General features: G+C 44.2%; 1 protein-coding gene across 10 annotated transcripts in view; it reads right to left on the bottom strand.

Moving 5' to 3' along the window:
- WDFY4 (WDFY family member 4) overlaps window positions 1–25,601 on the bottom strand; it is a 286,497-nt gene that overhangs the window by 132,129 nt on the left and 128,767 nt on the right. For all 10 annotated transcript variants that reach the window (XR_005380348.1, XR_005380346.1, XR_005380347.1 and 7 more), the window contains 8 exons: window positions 25,175–25,339; window positions 22,183–22,386; window positions 21,370–21,484; window positions 19,960–20,117; window positions 16,385–16,623; window positions 13,687–13,808; window positions 12,209–12,394; window positions 10,745–10,881 (listed from right to left, as the gene is read on the bottom strand). Coding sequence is in view for 7 of the 10 variants with exons in the window: in XM_038578030.1 (XP_038433958.1) it covers window positions 10,745–10,881; window positions 12,209–12,394; window positions 13,687–13,808; window positions 16,385–16,623; window positions 19,960–20,117; window positions 21,370–21,484; window positions 22,183–22,386; window positions 25,175–25,339 (1,326 nt within the window). In the remaining 3 variants the exon portion in view is untranslated. The remainder of the gene's footprint in view (window positions 1–10,744; window positions 10,882–12,208; window positions 12,395–13,686; window positions 13,809–16,384; window positions 16,624–19,959; window positions 20,118–21,369; window positions 21,485–22,182; window positions 22,387–25,174; window positions 25,340–25,601) is intronic.

Here is a 25,601-nt window from a genome sequence, read left to right as displayed (position 1 = left end):
AGGGCCCACCCCCCAAAACTGCCTATTTCAATGGAAGGCCCTGTGTGGGTTTCCTCTGGCATGAAGCTACTGCTTATCATAGTTCAGCCAGCCTCATGTCCACCAAATGTACTTGTACCACGCTACCTGTCCTCCACCTGACCCAGGAGACCAGCCTCTCTCTGCTTGGACTATGGGGATGTCTGCACTAACATTGATGAGCAGCTGTGGGTTCAGCAGGCTCTCTTCATGGCCAAAACCTGATGTTGATCCTTTCAAAAGAACAAGGGGCAGTCTCTCTTATGCCACTGTATTCTTTCTGCATTTACCTGAAATCTCATTCACACAAAACTGAGGGGCCTGAATCTGGCAACACCTAAATCCGACCCTGGAAAAATCATCCAAAAAGTGATTGGGATGTTCAACATCATCAGCAGAGACTTTTCCTCCTCGCTAAACAGGTGACATCAACTCAATACTCAAATTGCCCAGTGTCTTCATGGTACAACATGATAAAGGTGGACATCCCACCCACTGAGCTCTGACAATAAACTGTGAGTTTTTTTAAAAAGAAATTTATTTATTTTATGAGAGACACAGAGCACAAGAGAGAGGCACAGACACAGGCAGAGGGAGAAGCAGGCTCCATGCAGGGAGCCAGACGTGGGACTCAATCCCAGGTCTTCAGAATCACAACCTGGGCTGAAGGTGGCACTAAACCGCTGAGCCACCTGGGCTGCCTAAACTGTGAGCTTTGATAAAACATGGGCACTTGGTGGGATGAGCACTGGGTGTTATGCTATAGTTGGCAAATTGAACTCCAATAATAATAATAAAAAAATGTGATTCTTTTAAAAAAAAGGGGGGTGGCTTTCCAGGATTCATTTGAGATTGTTCAAAAAGTGAGAATTTTGGAGAATTGGGTATGGTGGCTTCTGTCTTGGGACCCTCTTTTCTAGCAAATGTCTGGAGACTCCGATGTCTGTGTCCTAACCTGATTAGGTTGCTGTATTTAGCACAACAGTTATATCCCATTATAATAAATTAAGTTATACTATTTCATCAGAAACCAAGGGGCTGCCCTCAAAAGCAGAGAAATGTGAACTTGCAACTAAGGATGGCTGGGTCACAGGTTTGATCTGTGCAGCTACCCTCATTTCCTATGTATGGAGGTGCATGTGTGTGACCTGCTCTCAGCAAGCCACTGATTGCATTCCCTGAACCTAACCTGATGGAAAGAATACATAAAAATATTTGACCTAAAATACCTTTAAAGGGCAAAATCAGCTAGAGATTTAAGTTACAGAAAGTTTTCAAGGAAAAAAATCAGTTGTGGTATTTTTAAACACAGAAGTCACAAACAAACCAACATATTAAATAAAATGATCAATTAAGAACAAAAGCATAAAGCACAGTAGCAAACACATCAACTAAACACTCTGTATCATCCAAGTACTACAACCTGGCAATGATTCAAACGCTGAACAACAGGATGGCAACTTTAATATATACCACTAATAGCAAAGTGTCTGCTTTTATTGAAGAAAAAAAAAACCAAAAACTATGTTGCTCTAAGCAGTTTGGAAATGAATATGTAATTCAAAACTTCCCCTGTGCATATAATTGCATACTAATTTACATTTTAATTACTTCCTAAGAAATCAAAGGCATTTGTTGACTGTAGAACATAATGTCAACTTCATGGTGCACTGTTGGTGGATGCTTAATGAACTTAATTAGATAATTAGTGATGTTAATTATCCTTCTATTATGAAGATAAGGATGTCTCACAAATGATGCACTTGGTAAAGAAACATCATTAAAGGTATCAGTGTTTGCTTTGTTCATTTACTTCTATTCTTCAAACTCCTGTAACAAGGACTTTTGACAGACTAGTAACATTTGAGATTTCCTTTAAATGGAAAAAGAAAAGCCACTGTCTCATCTGCCTGTGATTGTCCTTCCCCCTTGTTCTGGATAATAATGCTGTGTGGGTGCTGCTGCCACTCTTTTGAATCCTCTGCTGTTAGGACCTATCATCCACGTTCACTTCTGGTACGGAGTTCCTTGTTCCAGCTAACTCCTTCCTGGTCACCTCTCAATGATAATGTGATGAGTGGGTTCTAACATCAACTGTTTGAAGAATGGTCTGTGTGTGTATGTGTGTGCGCACACATGTGCAAGTATGTCAAGGGAATAGTGGGAACAAGAGAGAGCACGTGGTTGGCTGCCAGACCACTTGAAAAAAACCTAAAGGACAATTCATGCACAGGCACACATGCTTGCACACACACATGCACAAGTGTGCACAGGTATTGCCCAGCCTGGCTGCATTCCCATGACCCTACGATGCTGTGTCCCCACCTCCATCACCTGGATACCTTGCTTCTGTGGGAAGGTCTATTGTGACTGTGGCGTTGGAACACCACTTCCTGCAAGACCAGGGCCATGATTCATGCTACATAACTTTAGCTGCAGTGAAAAAGGAAACTTCAATGGTTTAAGAAAATAGATAGTGTGGGACGCCTGGGTGGCTCCAGTTGAGTGTCTGCCTTTGGTTCAGGGCATGATCACGGGGTCCTGGGATTGAGTCCCACATCGGTCTCCCTGCATGGAGCCTGCTTCTCTCTCTGCCTACATCTCTGCTTCTCTCTCTCTGTGTGTCTTTCATGAATAAATAAATAAAATCTTTTTAAAAAGAAAAAGAAAAAAGATAGTGGACCTCATCATTTTTCTTTTTCTTGCTCCCTAATACCTCCACAATGAAGCATAATGGAAGTCGTTTCTGGAAATACTTGTAGTCCAGACATACCATGAAGAGCTCTAAGGCCAAGCTGGCAAGAGGGACACTATTTTTAGGGTCAGTTATCTCTGGAAAAGCATCAAGAGAGAGTAAGTCACTGGCAGCCTTGCCCACAGCAATTATAAAAAGCCGAGATTCCATTTAGCAGAATGCCATAATCGTACTCACATCCATAGAGGGATTTACACTTCTCCAAGTCTCTTTTTAAATCATACTTTCATTTGTTTCTGAATGGTTTTATTCCTCTAACACATAGTCCCATTTAATTACTTGTTCACAAGACTTTTCCCACCACTGAACACAATGGGGTTTTCCAACAACACAGCACTGTGATTTCTCACCAACTGCGTAATTTCAGGTTTTCTGGATCACTCTTCCCTTTCCTATGATTTCCAGTGGCTTTGTCCCTCCAGCTCTTCTCTTGATTTGCTGACAGAGGCTGTCTGCCTGCCCTTCTGCTGTGCCGGTGAGAAGGCACTATCAGGATTGCACCTCTCTACATCCTCTGACCTAATTTTAGAAGTCCTCATGTGTCTTAATCCCTGTACCCCCCACCCCCACCCCCTCAGTTTAGGCCACCTGCTTCTACACATCTCTCTTAAAGGCATATTCATCGGGGAAACCCCTTTCTCTTTTGTCCCCAAACATCATGTGAATTTACAAGTTTAAGTAGAAACAATCCAAGTGACAACCTTCTAAATTTCAGATTTTTAAAATTCCCTACAGCCTCTTACAATTTTTTTTTTTTTTTTTTTTTTTGCTTAAACTCTTACAGTAGAGAGATTCTAGAAGTTCCCAGTTCTGTTTTCACAGTTGCATTGTAACTTCCTCGGCTGTTACCCACTACTCCACCACTTACTTGCCTTCATGTCCGAGCCCATTTCTTTCTATTTTCAAAAATCTCTTCTTGGCCCTGGAGTTCTCCTGCCCCATGAGTGAGTGGGGGCAGGTGAGTGACTGCTGAGGCTTCTATGGTAAGTGCTATTTATTCCCTGAACTCAGAAGTGCTGAAGCACCAAACTCAAAAGCATTGTGTCTTCGTCAGTCCCTACCCTCCTTCTGGAAGCAGGGGCATGGAGTTCTCTGAGGCTCCTTGTACTTCCAGCCTCAGCAAGACCAAAATCACAGAGCAGCAGAAGAGGAATACAATCATGCCAGAAAGAACATGCCAGTTCCATCGGGAACTGCTCAATTGCTCCCACAGAGACTGCTAAAGCCTTCCCATTCTGCACACTTGTTTCCTTTTCTGCAATTTTTATTTGGGCTTCATGATTTCTTTAAAGAGAAAAATAAGTATACAGAAACACTTATGCATGAGATGATATAATGTCTGGGATGTTGCTTCAAAATTATTCTGCGCAGAGGAGGAAAGTGAGTAGTGACAGAGATGAGACAAGATTGGCCATGAGTTGAACACTGTGGATGTGAAGTAATGAATAAACACATGAGGATTCATGTTATTATTATTTTCGCTACTGCTGTATATGTTTGAAATTTTCCACAGCGATTTTTAAAAGAGATAATGGGTGCCATGCTCAGAGTTGAAGGTCAGAATGTCATTTCACTTGCCATGGACGCCAGCCAGGGCTGTGGTTCATACAGCTGTCACCCAGTTGCTGGCCTCAGCCAGCCCCTCTTCCTCCACCAGGGGCAGGACCACTGTGTGTAGGGGGCTGGGATGGGGGTCCTGGACACACATTCAGAGAGGTAGCCTATGGACTCTGCAGCCACCTTGCTTACTCAAGTGTCCAGTCTCTGAGATCAAGGTTCCCACTAATGGGCACTGACGGTCTTAGAGAAGGCCCTACTGTACCTGGTGGGCAGAGGGCTCACCCACAGGAAAGCTGTTAGAGACCAGAGACGCTGGAGCAAATGTGTCGTGCTTTTGTGCCCTTGTCAGGGCAGGCCTAGAACTCCTGTGAAGAGCTTGTCTTTGATACTTTAGCAACTGAGGTGTATCACCCTCTGGCTGTGGTGCTTTCTCATCCCTTTTATTAATTCTCATACAGCCCTGGCTTCCCTACCTGAACCATTTCAACTTTGAAGATGGCAACAGGAAGCTTGCTCAGCTATCTCCAAAGGCCATAGAAACATATGGATCCTGGGCCTGGCCCTGCTCCAGAGGGTCTTACTCCTTAATAAGCCCCTAAACTTTGCGTGGAGGCAGGAGTGTGCGCCTTCCTCCGCAGGTGGGATCCACCTGGCCCCTGCATGAAACAGCTGTCCACACATGTACTGCTGATCCCAGGAGGAAAATGGGGTAAAAAAGGCACAGGTCAGGTAGAGAGGCTCCACTCCCACCCTTTTACGGGCTAAGTGGCCCCGAACTTTCAACTCCCTTCCTATGGCTTGTTCTTTCCCATTCTCTGCAGATCCAACAGGACCATGCGAATCACATACCTCCCGCACCTGCCACACTCCAGCAGCATCCTTTCTCCTTACTGCCTGATTAAAAAGAGAGGGAGGCAAACAATAAGAGACTTTTAACTCTAAGAAACAAACTGAGGGTTGCCAGAGGGGAGCTGGGTGGGGGATGGGGTAACTGGGTGATGGGCACTAAGGAGGCATTTGATATGATGAGCACTGGGTGTTGTATGCAACTGATGAATCATTAAATTCTACTGCTGAAACTAATGATATACTATATGGTAACCAAATTGAATTTAAATGAAAAAAAAAATTTAAAGTAAAAGGCCAGGGCCCTGTCCATGGCAGCACTCTTTTGTTCATCCCAGGCTTAGGTAAACAGAATTCTCTTGGGTGTTTTTTGATTTCCACTGCTCCAAACCCTGTCCCTTCAGCCTCCGTTATCTCCCACCTAAATGAAGCCACAACCGCCAGCCTCACCTCTCCCTCCCTCAGGGTCTCTAACCTCCAGTCTTACCCCCACATACAGAAATGTACCTCTCCCCCACTACTTTAATCCTCACTTCGGGTATAACTAGCGTGAGCTATAGTGTCCTCCCTGCAGCCTACAGGGACTTTGACCATCCCCCTGCTCACAGGCCTTGCCTCCACTCATCCTCACGGCCCCTTGCCAACCAGCCCCTTGCTCTTGTGTCCTATGTGCCTATTTTCTGTTTGCTAATGCTTTTTCTTCAAAAAAGAAAAAGAAAAAAAAAAGGAGCTTCCATACTATGTATTTTGGAATAATTCCAAATTTACAGAAATGTTACAAAGAGGTTCCTGCCAACTCCTCACCTACTTTTCCGTAATATCAACATCATACACTGTCATGGTGTATCTGTCAAAGCTAAGAAACCAGTATGAGTTGTTGGTGTTTTCTCAACTTATTTTTCAACAAGAAAGTCTAAAACTGAGTTGGCAAGTGGCACATAGGGCTGTGAGGAGGAGCGACTGGCCAGGGTACACATTCTGGGTTGCTCAAGGCTGAAGGTGGACATGATGAAACAGCTTCCAGGACACCAGAGTTGGCCTCTCGTAGCTTCAAGGGGGCCCAAGGTCCCAACCCCTGTGGGACAGGCTGACTCTTACAGCCTTCTTCTTTCTTTTCTTTTTCTTTCTTTCTTTCTTTTTTTTTTTTCTTTCTTTTTTTTTTTTTGCAGCCTTCTTTCACCCCAGGAAAGGCCATGACTTGATAGTCCCAACCCAGAGGGGACTGTGATGGTGTCAGGAGAAGAAAAGGAAGAAATAACATCCATCATTTCAGCCTTGCCTCAAAGTTCAGCTCACCTGCCAAGAGGAAGACATTTTCTACTGAAAACAAAGATAGGTGAGAGGAATTAGGAATGGTGCATCATATGTCTCACTCTGAGGAACAATTTATCAGTGCTACAGAGCTGTCAGCTGCTGACATGATAAGGAATAACACCAAATGAATAATGTTTCCTCCAAAACCAACTCCTTTAATTACAAGCCTCTTCTCTCCAGAAGAGAGACAGAAGATGCAGAAACACCAATTTCATGCACTTGTGCCTGAATAATGTCTCCATGCTGCTTTTTCCAGATGGCGACCTTCTCACTGGAGGGACTAATGATGTAGGCATATTTAGGCAAAAACCAATAATGGAGTCTTTAACCTTCAACAACAAAAAGCATGTTGTACAAAATGTTCCTTGGGATACATTAGAAAATATCAATTACATTGCTCACTGAGGTGTAATCAGCTGTAATAATCAAAATTAATTTTTAAAAATAATTAAACAGACCCCAGGGCAAATAGTTGATGCTCTTCTCCTATGACATCACAGTCTACATATGTACCTGAGAAGTTGTGCCTTCTGTTAGCAACAAAGGCATCTTGTGAGGATGAGTGATGGATGTGGGATTTGAAGGCTGCTGAGTTTCATCTTAGCAAAAAGAGGGAAAGCATTTTATGCCATCACTCCAAGCAGTGCCACACACATCCTTTAAGAGTCTCCTATGTACCAGGCACTGTACCCAGCCCAGACCAAGTCACTGGTGTAGTATGCCCCAAAGCAGACATCAATTTTTAAAATTAAAACATAGTCCACTTTGTTTCAAAAATAATTTGTCTTTTAGAAGTCTCCTAGACAATATAAACTGAAAAAAAGGATGAATAAATTATTTGAAGATCATGGTGGTTCCAAAAGGAAGAAAGAAACAAGAAGAGGGGTGTGTGCATGTATGCATGTATTCATGTGCATATGTTTTGCAGAAATTTATGGCGCCAGGTATATGCAGTTACAAGAGCTGGGCCATGGTTACATCTAAGTGCCCAGAAATGTAACAGTGACAAAAGTCCTGTTGTTGATGAGTTGCTCTGGAAAAGCACAGTTCTTCCTGATGGTGAGAGCTGAAGGGGATGTCCCCAGGGGCTTCCCTCTGTCCACTTCAATCCAGCCACACTGGTCTTCGCTGCCTTTGAACACCTCAGCATATGCCGGTCTCAGCTTTTTTGTCTGATGGTCGTCTCTGCCTGACCACCGCTTTTCCAGAGTCTCTTTTTTATTTCTCTGCTCCTATGCCCGCCTTCCAGAGAGGGCTTTTAACACCTTTATCTAAACAGCCACCCTCTCAGGGGTTGGCGCCTGCCTTTGGCCCAGGGCGCGATCCTGGAGTACCAGGATCGGGTCCCGCATCGGGCTCCTGGCATGGAGCCTGCGACTCTCTCTGCCTGTGTCTCTGCCTCTCTCTTTCTCTCTCTCTCTCTCTCTCTCTCTCATGAATAAATAAAATCTTTTAAAAAATAAAAATAAAAAAAATAAACAGCCACCCTCTCCCACTTACCCTGCTCAATTTTTCCTCGTTGCTAATTGCACCATCCATAATTACAAATGATCTATCTGTTTTTTTGTTTATCTTCATCCCCTAAAATGCAGTCTCCATGAAAACAGAGAATATGTCAGATTTCCTCTCTTCTGTAAGCTCAGTGCTTACAGTAGGGTACAAAGCAAGCACTTACTAAATATTTGTTGAGTGAATGAGTAAATGAATGGAGACCTCAACTGTTGTAGAAGACAGTATCTTCAGCAGCCTGCCTTCACCAAAGACAGAGCCAATTTAAAATACTTTTGCCTCCAGATCTTTCAGTGTGAGCTTGGAGCAAACTGTTATAAGCCATTTACAGACCTACATGGCCTCAAACATTGCAGTCTATTTCAGCTTCTTTCAGATGATTCATTTCTCAACCAATCTTCCCAGGACTCAGAGGCAACTGAGTCCAATGACAATGACCCAGGAAGGGGAGGGGGAGTGGTGAGAGGCACATCAATAGTCTGCAAACGTTCCTATACAAATATCCATGCTTAGCAACCCAGCCATCCCTTCCTTGGCCTCCACAGCCTGACTAAATTGATCTCCTGGAAAAAAAAGCTGACTTGGTCAAGGGACTTCACCAAGAAGTTCCAGGGTAAAGCCAGAGGAAGATGTCTGGCCCCCTCTTGTCACAAGTGGCATTGGTCAGGAGCAAGTACCTGGGCACAGGTGGGGATGCTCCAGCTTCTGGGACTCAGCACAGCTTTATCACCTGTGAGATGGTCCTCCCTTTGGCAGAGAGAGTGATAAAGGAAGATGGAATTTTGAAAATGGCCTTCCATTTCTAAAGCACTTGCAGTTTCCAGTTTCCAAGCACTTCCACAGATTCTAGTGCAAACAAAGCACAGTCCCAGTTGTAAGATCAGGAATTGAGGCTGTGAGAGGTCACATAGTTGCCTAAGGTCATGCTTGGCAGTATAGAGACAGGAGATCCTGTCTTCACACTGCCATTTCCTGGCTAAAAAGCCCTTGGGTTTTATTTTTCTTTTTTTTTTTTAATATTCAGTTTCCACAACTATACAAGGGAGCTGATAATAGCTGTGACACAGCTGTTATGAACCTAAGTGAGTTGTTCGCTCACTTGGTCAGCCAATCAATAAGCTGACTGAGCAGTGTTTTCCACAAGGCAACAGGCTGAGAACACAGCCTACCCTCAGTTCTGAACACCAGGTGGCCAGACAGCCCAGTCAAGTTCATTTTCTGTCTTCCCTTCTATGTTTGGGCTCTTTCCCCAGATGTCCTAAATCCTCTTGTTTCTGTAACTTGGAAAGAGGAAAGTCTCCTTCCTTCCCCAGGCTGCCTAGGCAGTTGCAGGCAGCCTTTGCTCCTCTCTTCTCCCCAGCATCTGACCATAGTGCCCTCCCATCAGTCACTGGCCATAGTAGACAACAGAGCCATGGGGACAGCGGAGCCCATATTCTGAGCAGGTGGGATTTAGAGTCAATCTCACTTTCCAAAGCTACACGGGCTGAGAGCTCCTGTTGTGGCATGTGTCTATCAACCAATTTTTTCACCTCCCTGGGGAGCCCCTTCCCACAATCTCCTACAGTTATCTGTTCCATTGTAGAGATAAGGAGGTGAAGATTCAGGGAAGTTAAGTAAATAACCCAAGTCTCCTGACCCTAAGGTCATGTCTATTCAATGACCACAAGCTACCTCTGAAAATAAGTCAGTGACCCCAGCATTAGAATATGACAGACTGTGTTCTCCCAAAAGAGCCTCAGCAATATTTCTAGTCCTACATGTTCTTGCACAATCTTGCCACTTCCCCACCAGAAGATTGAGTCTATTTCCCTCCCCCTTGAACCTAGGCAGAACTCTGTGCCTGTCTCAACCAAAAGAATGCAGCAGAGGTGGAGCTAGGTCACAGAAGACAATGTGACTTCCTCTTGACTCTGTCTTTTTCTGTATCTCCTTGTCTGTCTAGCTGGCTCTCTCTCTTGTTCTCTCTCTCTCTCTCTCTCTCTCTCTCACTCTTTCTCTCTCCTTCCCCCTTCTTTGGAAAATAGCCTCCTTTGAAACCCAGACACCAGATTGTAAGAAAGCCCAGGACACATGGAGAAGCCAGGTATAGGTGCTCCAGCCAACAGTCTCAGCTAAGGTCTCAGACTAAAATCAGCAGGAACAAGCATATGTGTTAGTAAATGAGCCTTCCAATGACCCCAGCCAAGGCCCCAGACATCAGAGAATAGAGACACCTCCTGCTCCAGATTCCTTATAACAGCATCCACGATCACAAAAACTCATTGTTGGTGCCACTGAATTTTAAAATGGTTTCTCATGCAGTTTAGAGAAATTAATTTGGAAAAAAAAATAAGCCAAAAACTCAGCCCCTTCAGTAGTCGAGAGGATCTACTATTACATCTCCTGGTAACGGTGCCAATAGTTCTGTCCCACTTTGCTAAGCCCACACATACAGCTCTTACTGAGCTGCAAGCTAGTGCTCTCTGAGCACATCTGACTCAAAAGGAGAGTGGGAACGAGGATTGGTTTAGGTTTTAATGCCATAAAGAATACCTGCTTTTGGAGTTCCAGAGGAGCCCATACTCACTTCAAGCTAGCCTAAGACCTGGCTCTTCTAGATGTAGTCTCAAGTGATAAGTCACATGCATAACCTTAAATTCTCAGAAGAATATGTCCAAAAACAACAGAGAGAGAAGACATGACTCATGGGGTTTGAAACGAATGCCTGATGCTTCTTTAAGGAAAGGGGTCTGAGCTCACCTCTGTCTTCCACTCAGGCTCCTTGGCCTGCCGCCCAGGCATCAGCCTCATAGCTGAAGACAAGCTGCCACTCCATGAAGAGACTTTGCTGTGGTGTCCCACATTCGAGCGATTGGACAGCGACTTCTTCTCAGATGCTAGGAACAGGGAAGCAAAAACTGTCAGAGGTGAAGTTGAGAGGAGACCACATACTATTTCTACAACTAGCTTGGCTTTCAAAGGGCCAGCCAGGGGCACAATCCCAGTATGCCACCTCCAATAAGGAACACAGCCCAGACTACAAGCTCACACTGTTATTTTCTAACTAAGAAATATAGTGTGAATTTTGGTGTCATCAGACCTGTCTTAGATCCCTAGCTCCACTGACTCAAAGTGAGATGCTGGACAAGCAGTTTAAGTTTCTGTGTCCTCAATCTTATAAACTGGGGATGATACCATCTAACCTCATTCTGGTGTCATGAAGAGTAAATAAAATAATGTGTTTAAAACACAGGTCATCAAATACAGAGAATTTTCAATACATGAGTGATGACAAAGAAGAGAGCCATTTGTAAGCACTAAGGCCCATCTCACCATTTTTTTTCACTATATGTGTATGGGGATAGATATCTTACTTTATTAAACTTTTCCCTGAAATGGAATATAAAATTCTGACTTCAAATTACATATGCATGCACATAGGCTTGTACATACATACATATTTTCCAGGGCTAATTTGGAAAGCCAATGAAATAAAAGTTCTATTTCACCAGGTAGTGTGGGATGGTACACATGGAAACAACTAACTTTTGAATCACTGTGAATTTTGTGATGCTGGAAGACTTAAAACAAGTACAGGAGCCATAATGTGAGAGCAATGACCATTTTAAAAACAAAATTCTGGGTGGGTGGGCTGGTTGGCTCAGTCGGTGGAGGGTGCAATTAATTCTTGATCTCAGGGTTGTAAGTTTGAGCCCACGTTGAGGGTAGAGATTGCCTAAAAATAAAATCTTAAAAAAATTGAAACAACATTTGCTGCATTTACTAATATGAGGGGAAAATGTTGAGTCACCGAAAGAATTCAAGGGTCATTAATATTGTCAGGGTGAAAACTTTCACTTGGAACATGAAGAACCTGAAGCTCCAGGTCACTGCATGACTTGGTGCAAGGTTTCAAAGCTGGTAGATGAATATCAGGGCAAGACCTAGAACCCTAAACTCTAGGCTAGAGCTAGAGCTTTGACATTGTATCCACTCTCTCTAAGAAATTACTAGAATCTGCTAAAATCTCTGACCTTCCTTTTACCCAAGATACAAAGCGGCATTTATTCTTTGTGAGCAAAGATTCGTGAAGTTTCAGTGATGTGAATCCCATACACCACAGAAGATCTGGTTGGAAAAGGCTCTGGTCCCAGAGGAAGTTTGCGAAATTTTGCATCTGTGAGACCCAGCAGTTCTGTTCCCTGAAGCCAAGTGGACAGAGACCTAAGTAATGCTGCCAGGCCTTGAGCATCGTCTCCTCCCAGAGTGGGGTAATCTCTTCAATCTTCACTTCACTCTCTCCAGGTTTCACAGAAAGATCAATCTTGAAGGTGTCCTCCAGCTCCTGTCGCCTCTGTGCCACAAGCTGCTGCCAGAGGGTCCGCACCATCTTTTGGATGTTGTTCTGGACTAACACAGAAAGAGAGCACATCACACAGTCAGGGGGTCCTTGGGGCCTCTCTCAGCAAAGGCCAGGAGATGGTGTATCATTGTGGCTTTTATTGCCTCCTTCTTGAACATCACTTAAGCTTTGCAAGCTCTGGCCAGAAAGTAGACAGTATGTAGACAATGCTACAAATATCCATGTGAGCTGGCTTCTCCCCCACCCTAACTGCCCACAACCAAATCCTGTCTGCCTCATATGTTCAGAGCTGGGAAATATGATTGATGGACACGGGGAATCTCTTTCCTCTACCTCCCAATTCCATTAGATACAAAAGAGAAAAATACCTGTGTACACTCTAGGTAACCAAATACCACTTCCAACAGCTCCTTCTAACCTACTTTTTTGTTGGCCCCTCAAAGGAATGGACATCAAACCCAAAACTATACCTAGAGACACAGACCCCAAGCCAATCCTCTTTCCTACCACTGAATCTTGCTTCCCACTATCCACCAATCTCAGTGCCCTGGATTTGTCCAGATATGGACAAATCTATCAGGCCAGTTCTACCTGCTATGCCTCATAGTTACCCTAAATGCCTAAACCCCCTTGGATCTTGGACCACTGAGTCACTCCTCTGGCACCAGCCTCTAAGTCTGTTTTTCTCATCCTATAAGTATGGATGTTGTTCAGTCTACTAGCCAAACCCAAAATATTCATGTTCATGTTGTAATTAACTGTGTCAGAGTACACTTCAAACTCACAAGAGTTTTAAGCAGTGGCTTTGGGCACCTACATGACCAGAAAACATGCCCTTGTGCCTACTATATGGTATCATGAGGTAAGGGAGCACAGTCATCAGACAAAAGTGGTGGAAGAAAGTCTGTTGAAGCTTCCTGGATCAAAAAAGAACAATTTCCAAATACATAGATCCATCTGCTATTTTTTTTTAAATTGCCAGTCCTTTTAACTTGATTTGATATTAGCAAATTCAAAAATAAACTCCATCAACCCAAAAATGTCATAGAAATAAGGAATTTATTTACTCTAGTCCTATTTTCTAGAGAAGAAAGTTGAGAAAGAGACAGGTAACAGCTTGAAAAAGGTGAGACGACATTCCAGTTCCCATATCTAGTATCCAAAGGAAAATTCAAGAGATTGCCTGAGAAGTAAAATCAACTTACAGTGACATCCTCTGGAATTTTATAGTAACTTGGCCAAGTTCTTAGTCTGACCAAGTTCCACAGAGCTGAAGAATGCAACCCAGAAGTTACCACCACTCACCTACTCTCCCAAAAAATAAGCAAATAAAATATACCATCATTCAAACTTGGGAAGTCTTCCTCTCCTTTTTCTCTCACTTCTTCATTTGAAGAAAGAAAGACTTGATGGTAAGGAGTCATTCTAGGCTTGGGTTCCAATCCAAATCCTTCTGGGTAACTAGGAGACCAGATTTTTCACTATAAACTCCAGTTTCTTTGGGATCATTCCATCATTCTTTATTACAAATAATCATCCTCCAAATTCAGTACGTTATCAATTGGAAAAACAGATAAATTCAAGTTAAAGCAAACACCTCATGACAACTTCTGTGACAGATATTATACAATAGCAATAGGAAAAATAGGAAAAACTCCTTTTTAAAAAATTCTCTTATTAAATCTAATCAATGCTCCCAGAAGGCCCCTGAACCTTCTCCTGCTTTCCCAACCATCAGAACTGGTCATTTGTTTTTGTAGACTCCCAAAGTATTGAACTCTGCCTTTGTTTGGCTCTGATCTCGTCCCACCTGGAAAGGACGAGGGCAGCTTCATGGGCCCGTGACCTGTGCAGTCATAATGGGTCCACACTCAGAAAGGTCCCATGTTTGGGTTCTGCTGTCACTGTCTTGAAATTCTTAGTAGTTTTTTTAACAAGGATTCACTTTTCCATTTTTCCTGCACATCATGTAGTTGGTTCTAAGTGGAGGCATAGTGATTTACACATTAGATTCCCCATGAACTATGTGCTCTGGGGCTCCTAATCATGTTCATGTTTACGTGCCTTCTTCTCTGGGCCCCTTAAGTCAACCAAGCAGAACAGACATACAGGATATGTTTGTGGATTAAACCAAAAATGACAAACAATTAAATGAAAATATAGCATCGTATGAGAATACCCATTCTTGAAATTTCTAGAATAAAGTCCTTTTGAATTTGGAGGCCATATAGCTAAACAGAGGGATCTGAGGAAGATGGAAATCCAAGCATACACATAAGTTGGCATTCCTTTCTTCTTACCTATGCTTCCAAAATGGATAGGCTTAATTCTTATAATACAGACAAAAGAGAAGAACCTCCCAATTTAACCCACCAAAAATTAATTCTTTTACTTCAAACAAATAAAATGGCAAGTGCTTCCTCTGGGCCAGAAATGTTTCCCAATGATTGCCAGAGAATTTTAAGACAAAACCAAGTTGAGTTTTGTAACATTCAGTAGTCAGTTTGACATTTTTGGAATTTTTTTCAAGTAATAAAACATAATTAGTATTGAGGTAAAATGGTAACAACAAAATGACAAGAGAAAAGTATAATATTACATAGCCCTCTTTTCCTCTATGCTCTACATGGCTTTATTAATAAGAGATAACATTTGTGAGCAGTATGATGCCAAGGCACTGGTGATACAGAATATTCCCAGAGAAAAAGAAGAAAGTGTATATACACAGAGATATCTAACACATTTTCAAACTTTGGGCTTCAAGAAAAGAATTTAAATAAACTTAATTTAGGGGGTCTCTGGGTAGCTTAGTCGGTTAAGCATCCAACTCTTGGCTTCGGCTCAGGTCATGATCTCAGGGTCATGGGATCAAGCCTCACGTTGGGCTCCATGCTTTGCACGGAGTCTGCTTGTCCCTCTCCCTCTGCTCCTTCCCCCCCCCCACACACACACACTCAAGCTCTCTCTCTCTCTCTCTCTCTCTCTCAAACAAATAAAATCTTTTTAAAATATACACTTAATTCTATTTCTTTTTATTAATATTTCTTATACAAGTGTGCTTATGGATGTCATTTTATAATTTAAATTGTGTGTGTGTAGAAAACTACGCCTGGCTTGCATGATACACTCTATTACATATTTTCCCATTCTAAGATCGCATTTATAAAATGTTAATATTTTTGAAATCTGGCTGCATCATGAAATCAATGTGTAGATTCAGTGTTGGAGTTTCCTGTCCCAAAAATGAAATCAATAAGGTATCTTACATGCAATGAAATGCCGGGACACCTGCACCCCGATGTTTCTAGCAGCAATGTCCACAATAGCCAAACTGTGGAAGGAGCCTCGGTGTCCATCGAAAGATGAATGGATAAAGAAGATGTGGTTTATGTATACAATGGAATATTACTCAGCCATTAGAAACGACAAATACCCACCATTTGCTTCAACGTGGATGGAACTGGAGGGTATTATGCTGAGTGAAGTAAGTCAATCGGAGAAGGACAAACAGTGTATGTTCTCATTCATTTGGGGAATATAGATAATAGTGAAAGGGAATATAAGGGAAGGGAGAAGAAATGGGTAGGAAATATCAGAAAGGGAGACAGAACATGAAGACTCCTAACTCTGGGAAACGAACTAGGGGTGGTGGAAGGGGAGGAGGGCGGGGGGTGGGGGTGAATGGGTGACGGGCACTGAGGGGGGCACTTGACGGGATGAGCACTGGGTGTTATTCTGTATGTTGGCAATTTGAACACCAATACAAAATAAATTTATTATTAAAAAAATAAGGTATCTTACAACCTGAGCATTGTAGAAATGGGGTAAATTACTATTCCATGATGATTCTAGGGGCTCAGTTACGTGGACACATTTGAGGACAGTCTACCATATTGTCAAGCACTGCACATAATTTGGACAACCGGATAAACAAAAATACATATATCATTCATATTGATCCCAATCAAATGTCTCTCTAAAGCTTGCTTTTCTGTATGGACCACTAGCAAGCAAGGAAACAAGTAGGCAGCTCTTACCTTCTCTCACTGAGCAGCAAAAAACAATGCATGAGACACAGGAGGAAGCTGATGTTGGAGTTATAGGTGGCAAAGATAATGTCCCAGTGTTCCTGCAGGAAGCCCAAGATGCTGAGAAGACCAAGGCACTCGGAGAGGGATTGCTGGGGCTTGGACAGGCAGTAAAGAATGACTTTATTTAAACTGCTGTATAAAGCACTGATGACAGCATCCTTTTGAGAAGAGGCATTCTCAATGACCTGTATCATAAAATAAACACACACAGGTGCTTGTGAACACTTTGTGAGTTTTAGATACTAACCCAGTTACCTGTGAAAATGATACAATTTTAGTCTCTTCTGTATTTCAAAAAGTGATGTGATCTAAAATTCAAATAGGACTACCTTCCTCTATCTTTGAGCTTCTATTTAAGTGAACAATCTCTAAAGTAAATTCAAACATCTGAACTTCTCAAAAATTTGTGTTGAAAAGAAATTTTTTAAAAATAAAAATTAGGGGAATTCCTGGGTGGCTCAGCAGTTTAGCGCCTACCTTTGGCCCAGGGCGTGATCCTGGAGCCCCGGGATCGAGTCCCACGTCAGGCTCCCTGCATGGAGCCTGCTTCTCCCTCTGCCTGTGTCTCTGCCTCTCTCTCTCTCTCTATGTCCCTCATGAATAAATAAATAAAATCTTAAAAAAATAATAAAAATAAATAAAAATTAAAATTAAAAGTTGAAAAAAAATAAAATAAAATAAAATTAAAAGTTGAAAAAGGAAAACAAATTAAAAGTTTACCACCATCATATTATAAACATAGATGGGAACCAGAAATTTCTGGAATGCTGGTAACATGGTTTGACACTCAGTGTATAAGAAAGTACTATTAATAGTAGTTATGCATAAAGTATTTACAATATTCCAGTTACCATACTAAGCATTTTTGCAACAATTTACATGTATTGCCTCATTTAGACATTATAATATCATGAAGCAAGCACTAAAATTATCCCAATTTAGGGATAAGGAGGTTGAGGGTCAGAGAGGGTAAGTGGTCAGCAAGGGCCAAACCCACACCAGACACTTGAGTCGTGCTTTTAACCACCATATCATCTAAAAGAGATAAGAGTCCAGTAATTTTTAGTACATGAGAAACTTAAAGGGGAAAACTGAAGTCCTGATTCATAGACTTAATACTGATGGGTCCATCCATCTATTCATCGCTTCATCGCTTCATTGTAACTAATATATGAAAAAAATGCCTGGATAAATGCACAGCATAGTGATTATAGACAATAATACTCTCTTATAAACTTTAAAGGTGCTGAGAGACTAGATCTTAATTGTTCCTACCACAAAAAAAGAAATGATAATTATATGACTTGATAGAGGTGTTAACTAACACTATGGTGGCAATCATGTTGCAATATATAAATGTATCATGTCAATATGTGGTATACCTTAAACTTATACAGTGTTATATGTCAATTATATCTCAATAAAAATAAATTTAACAATTTTAAAAACAAAAGAATCCATAGCTAAAAGTTATGTGCAAAATGTTTCAGTCTATTAGAAAGACAATTTGTTAGTTATAAATTGCTCTCTTAAAATTGCATAGGTAGGGATGCCTGGGTGGCTCAATGGTTGAGCATCTATCTGCCTTTGGCTCAAGGTGTGAATCTAGGATCCCGGGATCAAGTCCCATATCAGGCTCCCTACATGGAGCCTGCTTCTCCCTCTGCCTATGTCTCTGCCTCTCACTCTCTGTGTGTCTCTCATGAATAAATAAACTCTTTAAATAAATAAATAAATACATACATACATACATACATAAATAGCATAGGTAATATAAGCATTTACACGTAAATTTAAGTTTTATTTAAATCTGCTGGAAATCAGTATTCTGTCCTTCTCCTCAGATGGGTCCCATCTGCCAACCTGAAGTTAAGATTTGTGAAAGTCACAGGCAACGAGCAGGGGAGAAGAATGGCAGATATGTGTGGAGTCGAGTCTGGCCTGGCACCCCCTGAAGGCACATCAGCCCCAGTGGGCACCCACTTTTTGATGTTAGCTCTGAGTATTTGCTTTGACTAGTAGGGAGCTGCTATAAACTCAATGTTTGCATCCTCTGAAACATGTGTTGAAACCCTAGCTTCCCACTGTGATCACATTTGGAGACAGGGTCTCTGGGAGGTAAGTAGGTCATGACCATGGAGCCCTCATGGTGGGATGAGAAAGAGCTTGCTTCCACTCTCTTTCCATTACATGAGGATGCAATGAGAAGATGGCCATCTGCAAAACAGGAAGAGAGCCCTCCCCAGACACCAGATCTTCGGTCACCTTGACCTTGGTTGGACCTTCCAGCCTCTAGAACTGTGAGAAAGAATGTCTGCTGCTTAGCCATCCAGTCTACAGTGCTGTCATTGCAGCCTGAACTAAGATGGGAGCTCAGTGGCTATTCTCAATTCTCAGCACAACTGCCCAAGACCCTGATTTTAATCCCCTCAGAGCCAACAAGGCATGTTTCTCCCATCTTGGGGTTATCCTTGAGGAAGCATCTGAACACATTCTTATCAGGCTTGCCCAGAACTATGCATCAACCAAACTATCACGCTAGGGGCTATATCCAGGCCCAGTCCTTGGGTCTGTGGCTGACTCCACAGACAGAAGTATCTTAGGAACACTGATGTCACCCTCTCTACGAGGTGTGAAGAGAAAGGAGAGTGGCTCCCCTGGGTTCTGCCGTAGAAGGCATGCTGAGAACCACTGGCAGAGTTTCTGGAGACAGATTTTAGTATTCCAGCAATCACAGGCACCCCACTGGCTAGGACCACCTCACGCCATCGTGAACTCCTCAGACAAGAAGGGTTCAAGGAAAGACTGAATAGCCACTTGTCAGGAAAAGTTTCCAGAATGGGAGGTAAGGACAAAGTAAAGGGTTCAACTCTAGAATTTTGAGATTGTGTGATTCTCTGTGTGTGTACACATGTACAGTAAAGAATGTGTGCACATGTATACACAACTAACTTACATCTGAAAGTGTATCTATAACTGCATTTCTATGTGTGGGTGTTTATATATAGATGGATGTGGGGAGAGAAGGAGAGCACATGCAGGAATAATAAGGCTAGGAAAAAATACTTGTGGCAACTTCAGGAAGGCCCACATATGACCCATGAAGGTACATAATAAAAATGAAATGAAATACGGCTTTTGGAGATAAGGAACTTCTTGGCCATTTGTTGATGAGAAATAACAATAACTAAGATTAAACCAACAATCACAATAAAAGCCCAAAGTGGGGGTTGTAGCATCTAGGAGGGGACAGAGCTCAAGTGCCAACACAGGGGGCTGCAGCTCACACTCTCTGAGATGGATCTCAGGTGGCTGGAGGAAAGAGCCCTGTAGGGCATTCAACATCCACCAGGTGCTACCTGCACCAAAAAGGTCCTCCTCCTTCCTCCCATCAATCTCAGGACTCTGGGTCCTTCCTGGAAATAGATCCAATTAGACAGAAGCCAAAAGGGTGTCATACAGACACTTGATGGGTCAGCAGGAGATCCCCCCACCCACTGTGGCCGTCCCAGGATTCTTACCACCATGATGTGGTCTATGATGAAGAGAAGAATGTGTCTGGGGTCTGCTGAGAACATCCCACTGCACAGTTTCTCCACCAGCTTCTGGGTGAAGTGAGAGATGTTTGCGAGTGAAGGAGCAGCAGCAGCTTCTGCATTTGGCTGAGGCTCTTTACTGTCTGGGGTGGAGGTAGTGAGGACACAGACAAGGTCTGAGAAATCATCAGTCTGAACAGCCTTCTCTCCACAACATTCACCAAGCCCCTTATGGTAACCAACCACATCTTACTCACCTCTGTATAACCAATGTAACCTTCTGTATACTCTGTTGCTGGAAAATGGGGTCTTATACACAGTAGGTGCCCAATGAACACACTTTTTTTTTCCAAACTAAATTGGTGTTGAACAATTTAGTCAGTGGCATAAACCAAGTGGGAAGAAGACAAGCAAGGGACAGCACTTATTCTGGTAGGCATTTGGAAGAAGGGTGGAGGAGAATTGAAGGCATAAGGTAAATGGGAAGGCTGTCATAGTGACCCAAGGCCTTCTTGCCATGGGGGGCAGAGGATAAAGCTGTATGTCATCTGTCTGTGCTTACCACCACAGCAGGCGCTGTGCTCAGATGGAGATGTGATGATCTCAGCTAATCCTTGTCAACAACCCTCTGATTTAACCACAGTTGCCATCATCACCCACAGCTTCAGGGACCTGCCCTGAGTCACACTGCTGTCTAGTGACAGAGCCAACGGCAGAACTGGAACTACCAGCATATGTTTTTTACCACTCTCCTTACTGCCCTTCAGATATTCGCCAAGAAAGATGCAAAGTCAGAATTGCCACACTGGGGCAAGGAAGAGTCTGGAAGACCAGCCACATCATTAAGGATTCTATGGCTCAGAAACTACAAGGAGGACTTTTGTTTAATCTTGTTGGGAAGGTACAGCTGCCCTAGAACTAAGCATTCTGAAGGCAGCTTCGATCTGAACCTCTTACAGGTAGTGGCAACATCGTCATCCAGGTTCATCCATTTTCCATTTAAGAAATACTTGCTGTGCCCAGTCTTGGGTGCAGATGCTGAGCAGAAGAATGTTAAATTCCAGGTGACATCTTGACTTCCCTCATGGGAAGAAGCCACTCCTACTGAAGCCAGAGGAGAACTGATTTTAGCTCAGAGGCTCTGAGTAGCCCAACGATGTCATGAAAAGTGGCAAGTGTGCCTCCCCTGGGGCTTCTGGGCAGGGGTGGTGAGCTCTCCTTGCAGATTCCTGGAGGGACTGATGTGCAGGTAGAGTGCAGCTTCCCATGGCTCTCAAGGGGCCCTGTGGCACTGTGACCCAGGGGCTGGGCCAGGGGCTGGTGGGCACACTGGCTTTCACATTAGGCTGTCAGAAGCTTTGTGTCATAAAGGAGGAGAAAGTCACTTCCACTTACCTCTGAGCAAGGGCACGTTGCCTCCACTCATCGTGTGAAATATCTCCATGGTGGAAAGCAGGATCTCAGACTGGAAATCTCGCTTCTGTTGGCTGGTGGCACTGTCTGGAAAAGCCTAGAAGCATACTAAGGACTAAGAGAGTGGCCACATGGCCACAAGGCCACACAGCCATCATGTCCACTTAGTGCCCACCTGCTCGGCCCATATGCTAATACCACAGCTGCTGGAAATGTAGGCTGCCCACAGCTCACAACTGCCTCTTCTCCAGGGTATCGCCCTCTGTTGATGAAATTCCCTCACCTAAGAGGTGATGTTCACTTCCTAGGTGGAGGAGGCAAGTTGTGGAGGACCCACAGGCAATGACTACTGGGCAAGAACTCAAGGTGGGGCCAACTCTGGGATGCAACTAGCACACCAGTGTTCCCCTTGGGACCAGACTACAGCAGAGACCTTCTTAGCTCGCTCTTCCCCCGTCCCCCTCTGTATCCTTTCTCTGCTTCCCCTGAGAGCACAGCCCCCAAATGACTTTACCAAAAATCCCTGCTTTAGGCTCTGCTTCTAGGGACCTGGCCAAGACCTGCCCTCAGCCATCTATCTCCATGCTGCTTGGTGGTCTCCCTGCTGTGCAAAGGTCTTCGGTTCCCACCACATCCCTGCAGTCCCAGGAGATGTTCTCATCTGAAGGCCTAGATGAGCTCTCAAAAAAGGATGAGCTCTCAGGTCTTTCTGGGCATCCTCTGCCTTTGTGGTGCCCATGTCCCCCCAGGCCTGCTCCCACAGCACGCGGCCCCAAAACACTCTTTGTAACTCACCTCCAGAAGCACTTCCAGTGGCAGCCACTGCTTGGGGTTGGAAGCCTCCAGCAAGAACTCCCTCAAGAGTAGCTGCATGAACTCCCTCAGCTGCTTCCGGGTGGGATGTGACTTGGCAGGAGCCTGTAAATGCTCTGCAATGCCGTCACGGTCAGCCTCAGCCCCAGGACTGCTGGCATTCTGGGCGGGCTGAGTCATGGGCTCCTTAAAGATAAGAGAACCCAAGCATGAGGGGGCTGCCCTGCCTCAGAGTACATTCGCATCCACCTGTGAGGCATGCACAGGTGGGATTCTTATCAAACCCACTAACGTGTAACAAAATCGAGGCTCCGAGGAGGAAGGCAATTTGCCCAGAGTTCCATTGCTTATCAGGCAGCCTGCTGTGGTCTCTGAATATGAGATAGGCAGGAATCATGGAAAGAAGCTGAGCATACAGCAAGAGAGGACTGCAGGGCTCAGTGATGAAGCCCAGGGTGTGTCCTGGGCAAGCCATGTCCCTCCTTGGAGCCACAGCTCACCATGGGTCAAATGACAACCATGAAAAGGCCTCACAAAGACACATGAGGCCACAATGAGAGAACAGTGCATATGGCAATGCCTGGTACCATGGGCTGTGGTCAAGAGGGCCTGTTCTCACCTGCTGGTGAAGCCCTTACCTTTACTGCCTGCCAGGCTCCACAGTTATAGACAGACAGGACCCTCTGGGGGGACAAGTAGGACTTCCTCAAATTGTGGCATTCAAACCCCTGAAGCCCCTTGGCCTTCACTTTCCCATTTCTATGTTTATTAAAATATTAGATCAATGAAGCTGGAGTTGTCAGCCCAGATCCATCCAGGAGGACATGGGGATGCTGGGAGACTGAATGACACACACAAGGACACTCAGCGAGGGGCTCCTGACTCCCGGCCCTTGAACTTTCCATGCGTATTCATCTGTTGGCACCTCCCTTTGCTCATTCATAAAATTAATGCAGCTGTTCTTAATTAAGCCATAAAACGAATTTAAGGGCACCTAGGGAGGTGGTGACTGTATTAATTAGCTCCATGCGGCTTTGCCTGGAAAGATGCCATATATATTTATAGCAAATCGAAGCCTTTTGGCCACCAGCCTTCTGCACGGCACGACAAGGGCCTATCACGTTTTCTGTGCAACAAAGGCCTTTGAAGCGGACTCAGAGCTGGGACAAGGCTAGGAGGTGTGGGGATAAGCACTTTGAAACTGGAGCCAGGAGTCCCAAGACAGGATCTGGCTCATCTGCGGTCACTGGGGAGGTGACCTTGGGCCTGACCTGCCCCCAGGCAGGAACTGTTGAGTGTGAGGAGGAAGAGCTCTGGATCAGAGTGTGGGCTGCTGGCAGGCAGTCGCCTGGAACCTCAGCTCAGCAGATGGTGAGCCTGGCCTGCGGGTGTCAGAGCTAAGGTGGGGATCTGGATGAAGAATGTCAGGCCGCAGACTTCAGGGTCCTGGCTCCCTCCAGAGGCCCCAGTTTGGGAGGTGGTGGGGGGCAGCCTGAGGGATAGTCCTTCCTCTCTGCCTGGCCCCAGGGGCAGATGGCCTCTGTCCCATCCACCACCCCTCCAGCAGCACTGCCCACAGTGAATTCCTTTGCTCTTTACTATATCTTTTTTTTTAATGCCCACTTTTCCAATATTTTCCTTTAGTTGGTATTAACTCACCAAACCACTTTATCTTTTTGTAAATCTTCTAGTCTTTATATTTAGTTTTTTTCATTGAAACTAATTACTCAAATTTTATTTGACCATTTAATTTTATTTTAAACTGACTGATGGAAAGGATGTGGGCTTTCGGGTCAGAGAGCAAGGTTTCAATCCTGACTCTGTCACTCATGACTCATGTAAACTGTGGCCTCTTTCATTCTCTCAAACATTTTGTAAGATGGGCCACACAGCCCCCACTACATGCAACAGAAACTGCTCAGCCCCTCTTGGCCCCTCTGGATCTCACTTCTCCCCTACAGAAACCACCTGCTTAGGGTGCTACTAAAGTTAGGTAGAGCATCAAACTCAGGACTGCTGTAGGTATTCAGCAGGCGGCAGCTGTGAACATGAACACACTTCTAGAAAAGATTAGCTGAAAGAACAGACTGGTTTTATCCATTTGGTTGTTTAGCAAATAATTATGGAGCAAATACTATATGCCAACACTGTGCTTGGCACAGCTTCTAAATGTTCCACTTAAAAAAAACAAAACAAAACAAAAAAAAAATGTTCCACTTAACACTGCGTGCCTTCTAACATGTTCCTGTAGCCGTAGTTATGAATTTGCAAATAGGTGTCACTAGTATACCCTCCCTGTTGGGGAATGTTTCCTACTGCACCATGTTAGGCGTGATGAGGGGATGTCTGCCCTGCTTCTCCTGCACGTGCCCTTCACACCATCCTCACTTGTTCCTCTCAGCTGCCAAACACTTCCAGTCCCCTGGGCCTGCCAGGCCACTCTTCCTTTGGCCCACACATGCGGCATCCTCAGGAGCCAGTTGGTCCTCTGCCCTCCCAGCCTCGGCTTGTCTGGCTCTAAGCTGGCCCTCAGCAAACCCTCAGACCACAAAAAGTCCCAAGTCAAGGCCAGCAAACAGGATGAGGGGCCTGAGATGAGAAGACAGGATACTTCCTGTTCCCTGTCTCCCATCTGGTACATGGCCCACTGGCTTCCTGGGATGGAATTTGTTGCTTCACATTAGCAGTGTGTGAGTATTCCATATGGAACTGGACTTGGTCTGTCAAGTTCCTCATTACTGAGATTCCGGACAACTCAGGAAATTACTGAATCTCAGAGCTGAAAGCAACCTCAAGCTGAATCTCAGCCAAAAAATGGAAAATTACCCCAGTTTTTTTACCTAACGTTTCAGCCAAGTTGCCTTAAAATGCATTTTAATTTGGGGTGAAGGTAGGGAAAAATTTCTCTCTTTGCCCTTGAAGCATGATGCTGCTTATCCCTGCTCTTACTGGGCAGGGCAGTGACATGTCCTACCTTATGGGTTCCCAGAGGGAAGGTGACTGCAGCCAACATCTGGAGGAACTCCGGGGCCCGCCATGCAGGGTCCTGAGGGTAGGTGCTGTGTACAAGGCCAAGGAACTGCAGCACACTGGCAGGGAAAGTCTGTTCCCAGGCGTCATCTCCAGAGCCTGCTGAGGGCTGAAGGCACACTTCATGAAAGGCAGTGCATGGGAGCGCGACTAGGGGCTGCAGAGGAGCCAGAGGATCTGAAATCCAAGGATTTCTGAGACTGTCAACAAGACACCTAATTATAGACATTTAAGTCTGTGGATTAGCCCCGGATACCAGTCATCAGTTGGGAGAGGGTTTAATATGTGCAGGCATTGTTCCAAGGTCTTCACACACATTCCTCTTCTCCTCTCACAACTCTCTACATTTACCCCTGTTTTTTTTTTTTTTT

The sequence above is a fragment of the Canis lupus genome, chromosome 28 (assembly GCF_011100685.1).
Source record: "Canis lupus familiaris isolate Mischka breed German Shepherd chromosome 28, alternate assembly UU_Cfam_GSD_1.0, whole genome shotgun sequence".
NCBI classification, from domain to species: Eukaryota; Metazoa; Chordata; class Mammalia; order Carnivora; family Canidae; genus Canis; species Canis lupus.
Note: the sequence above shows the minus strand (reverse complement) of the source record. Positions and strands in the feature narration are given on the sequence as shown.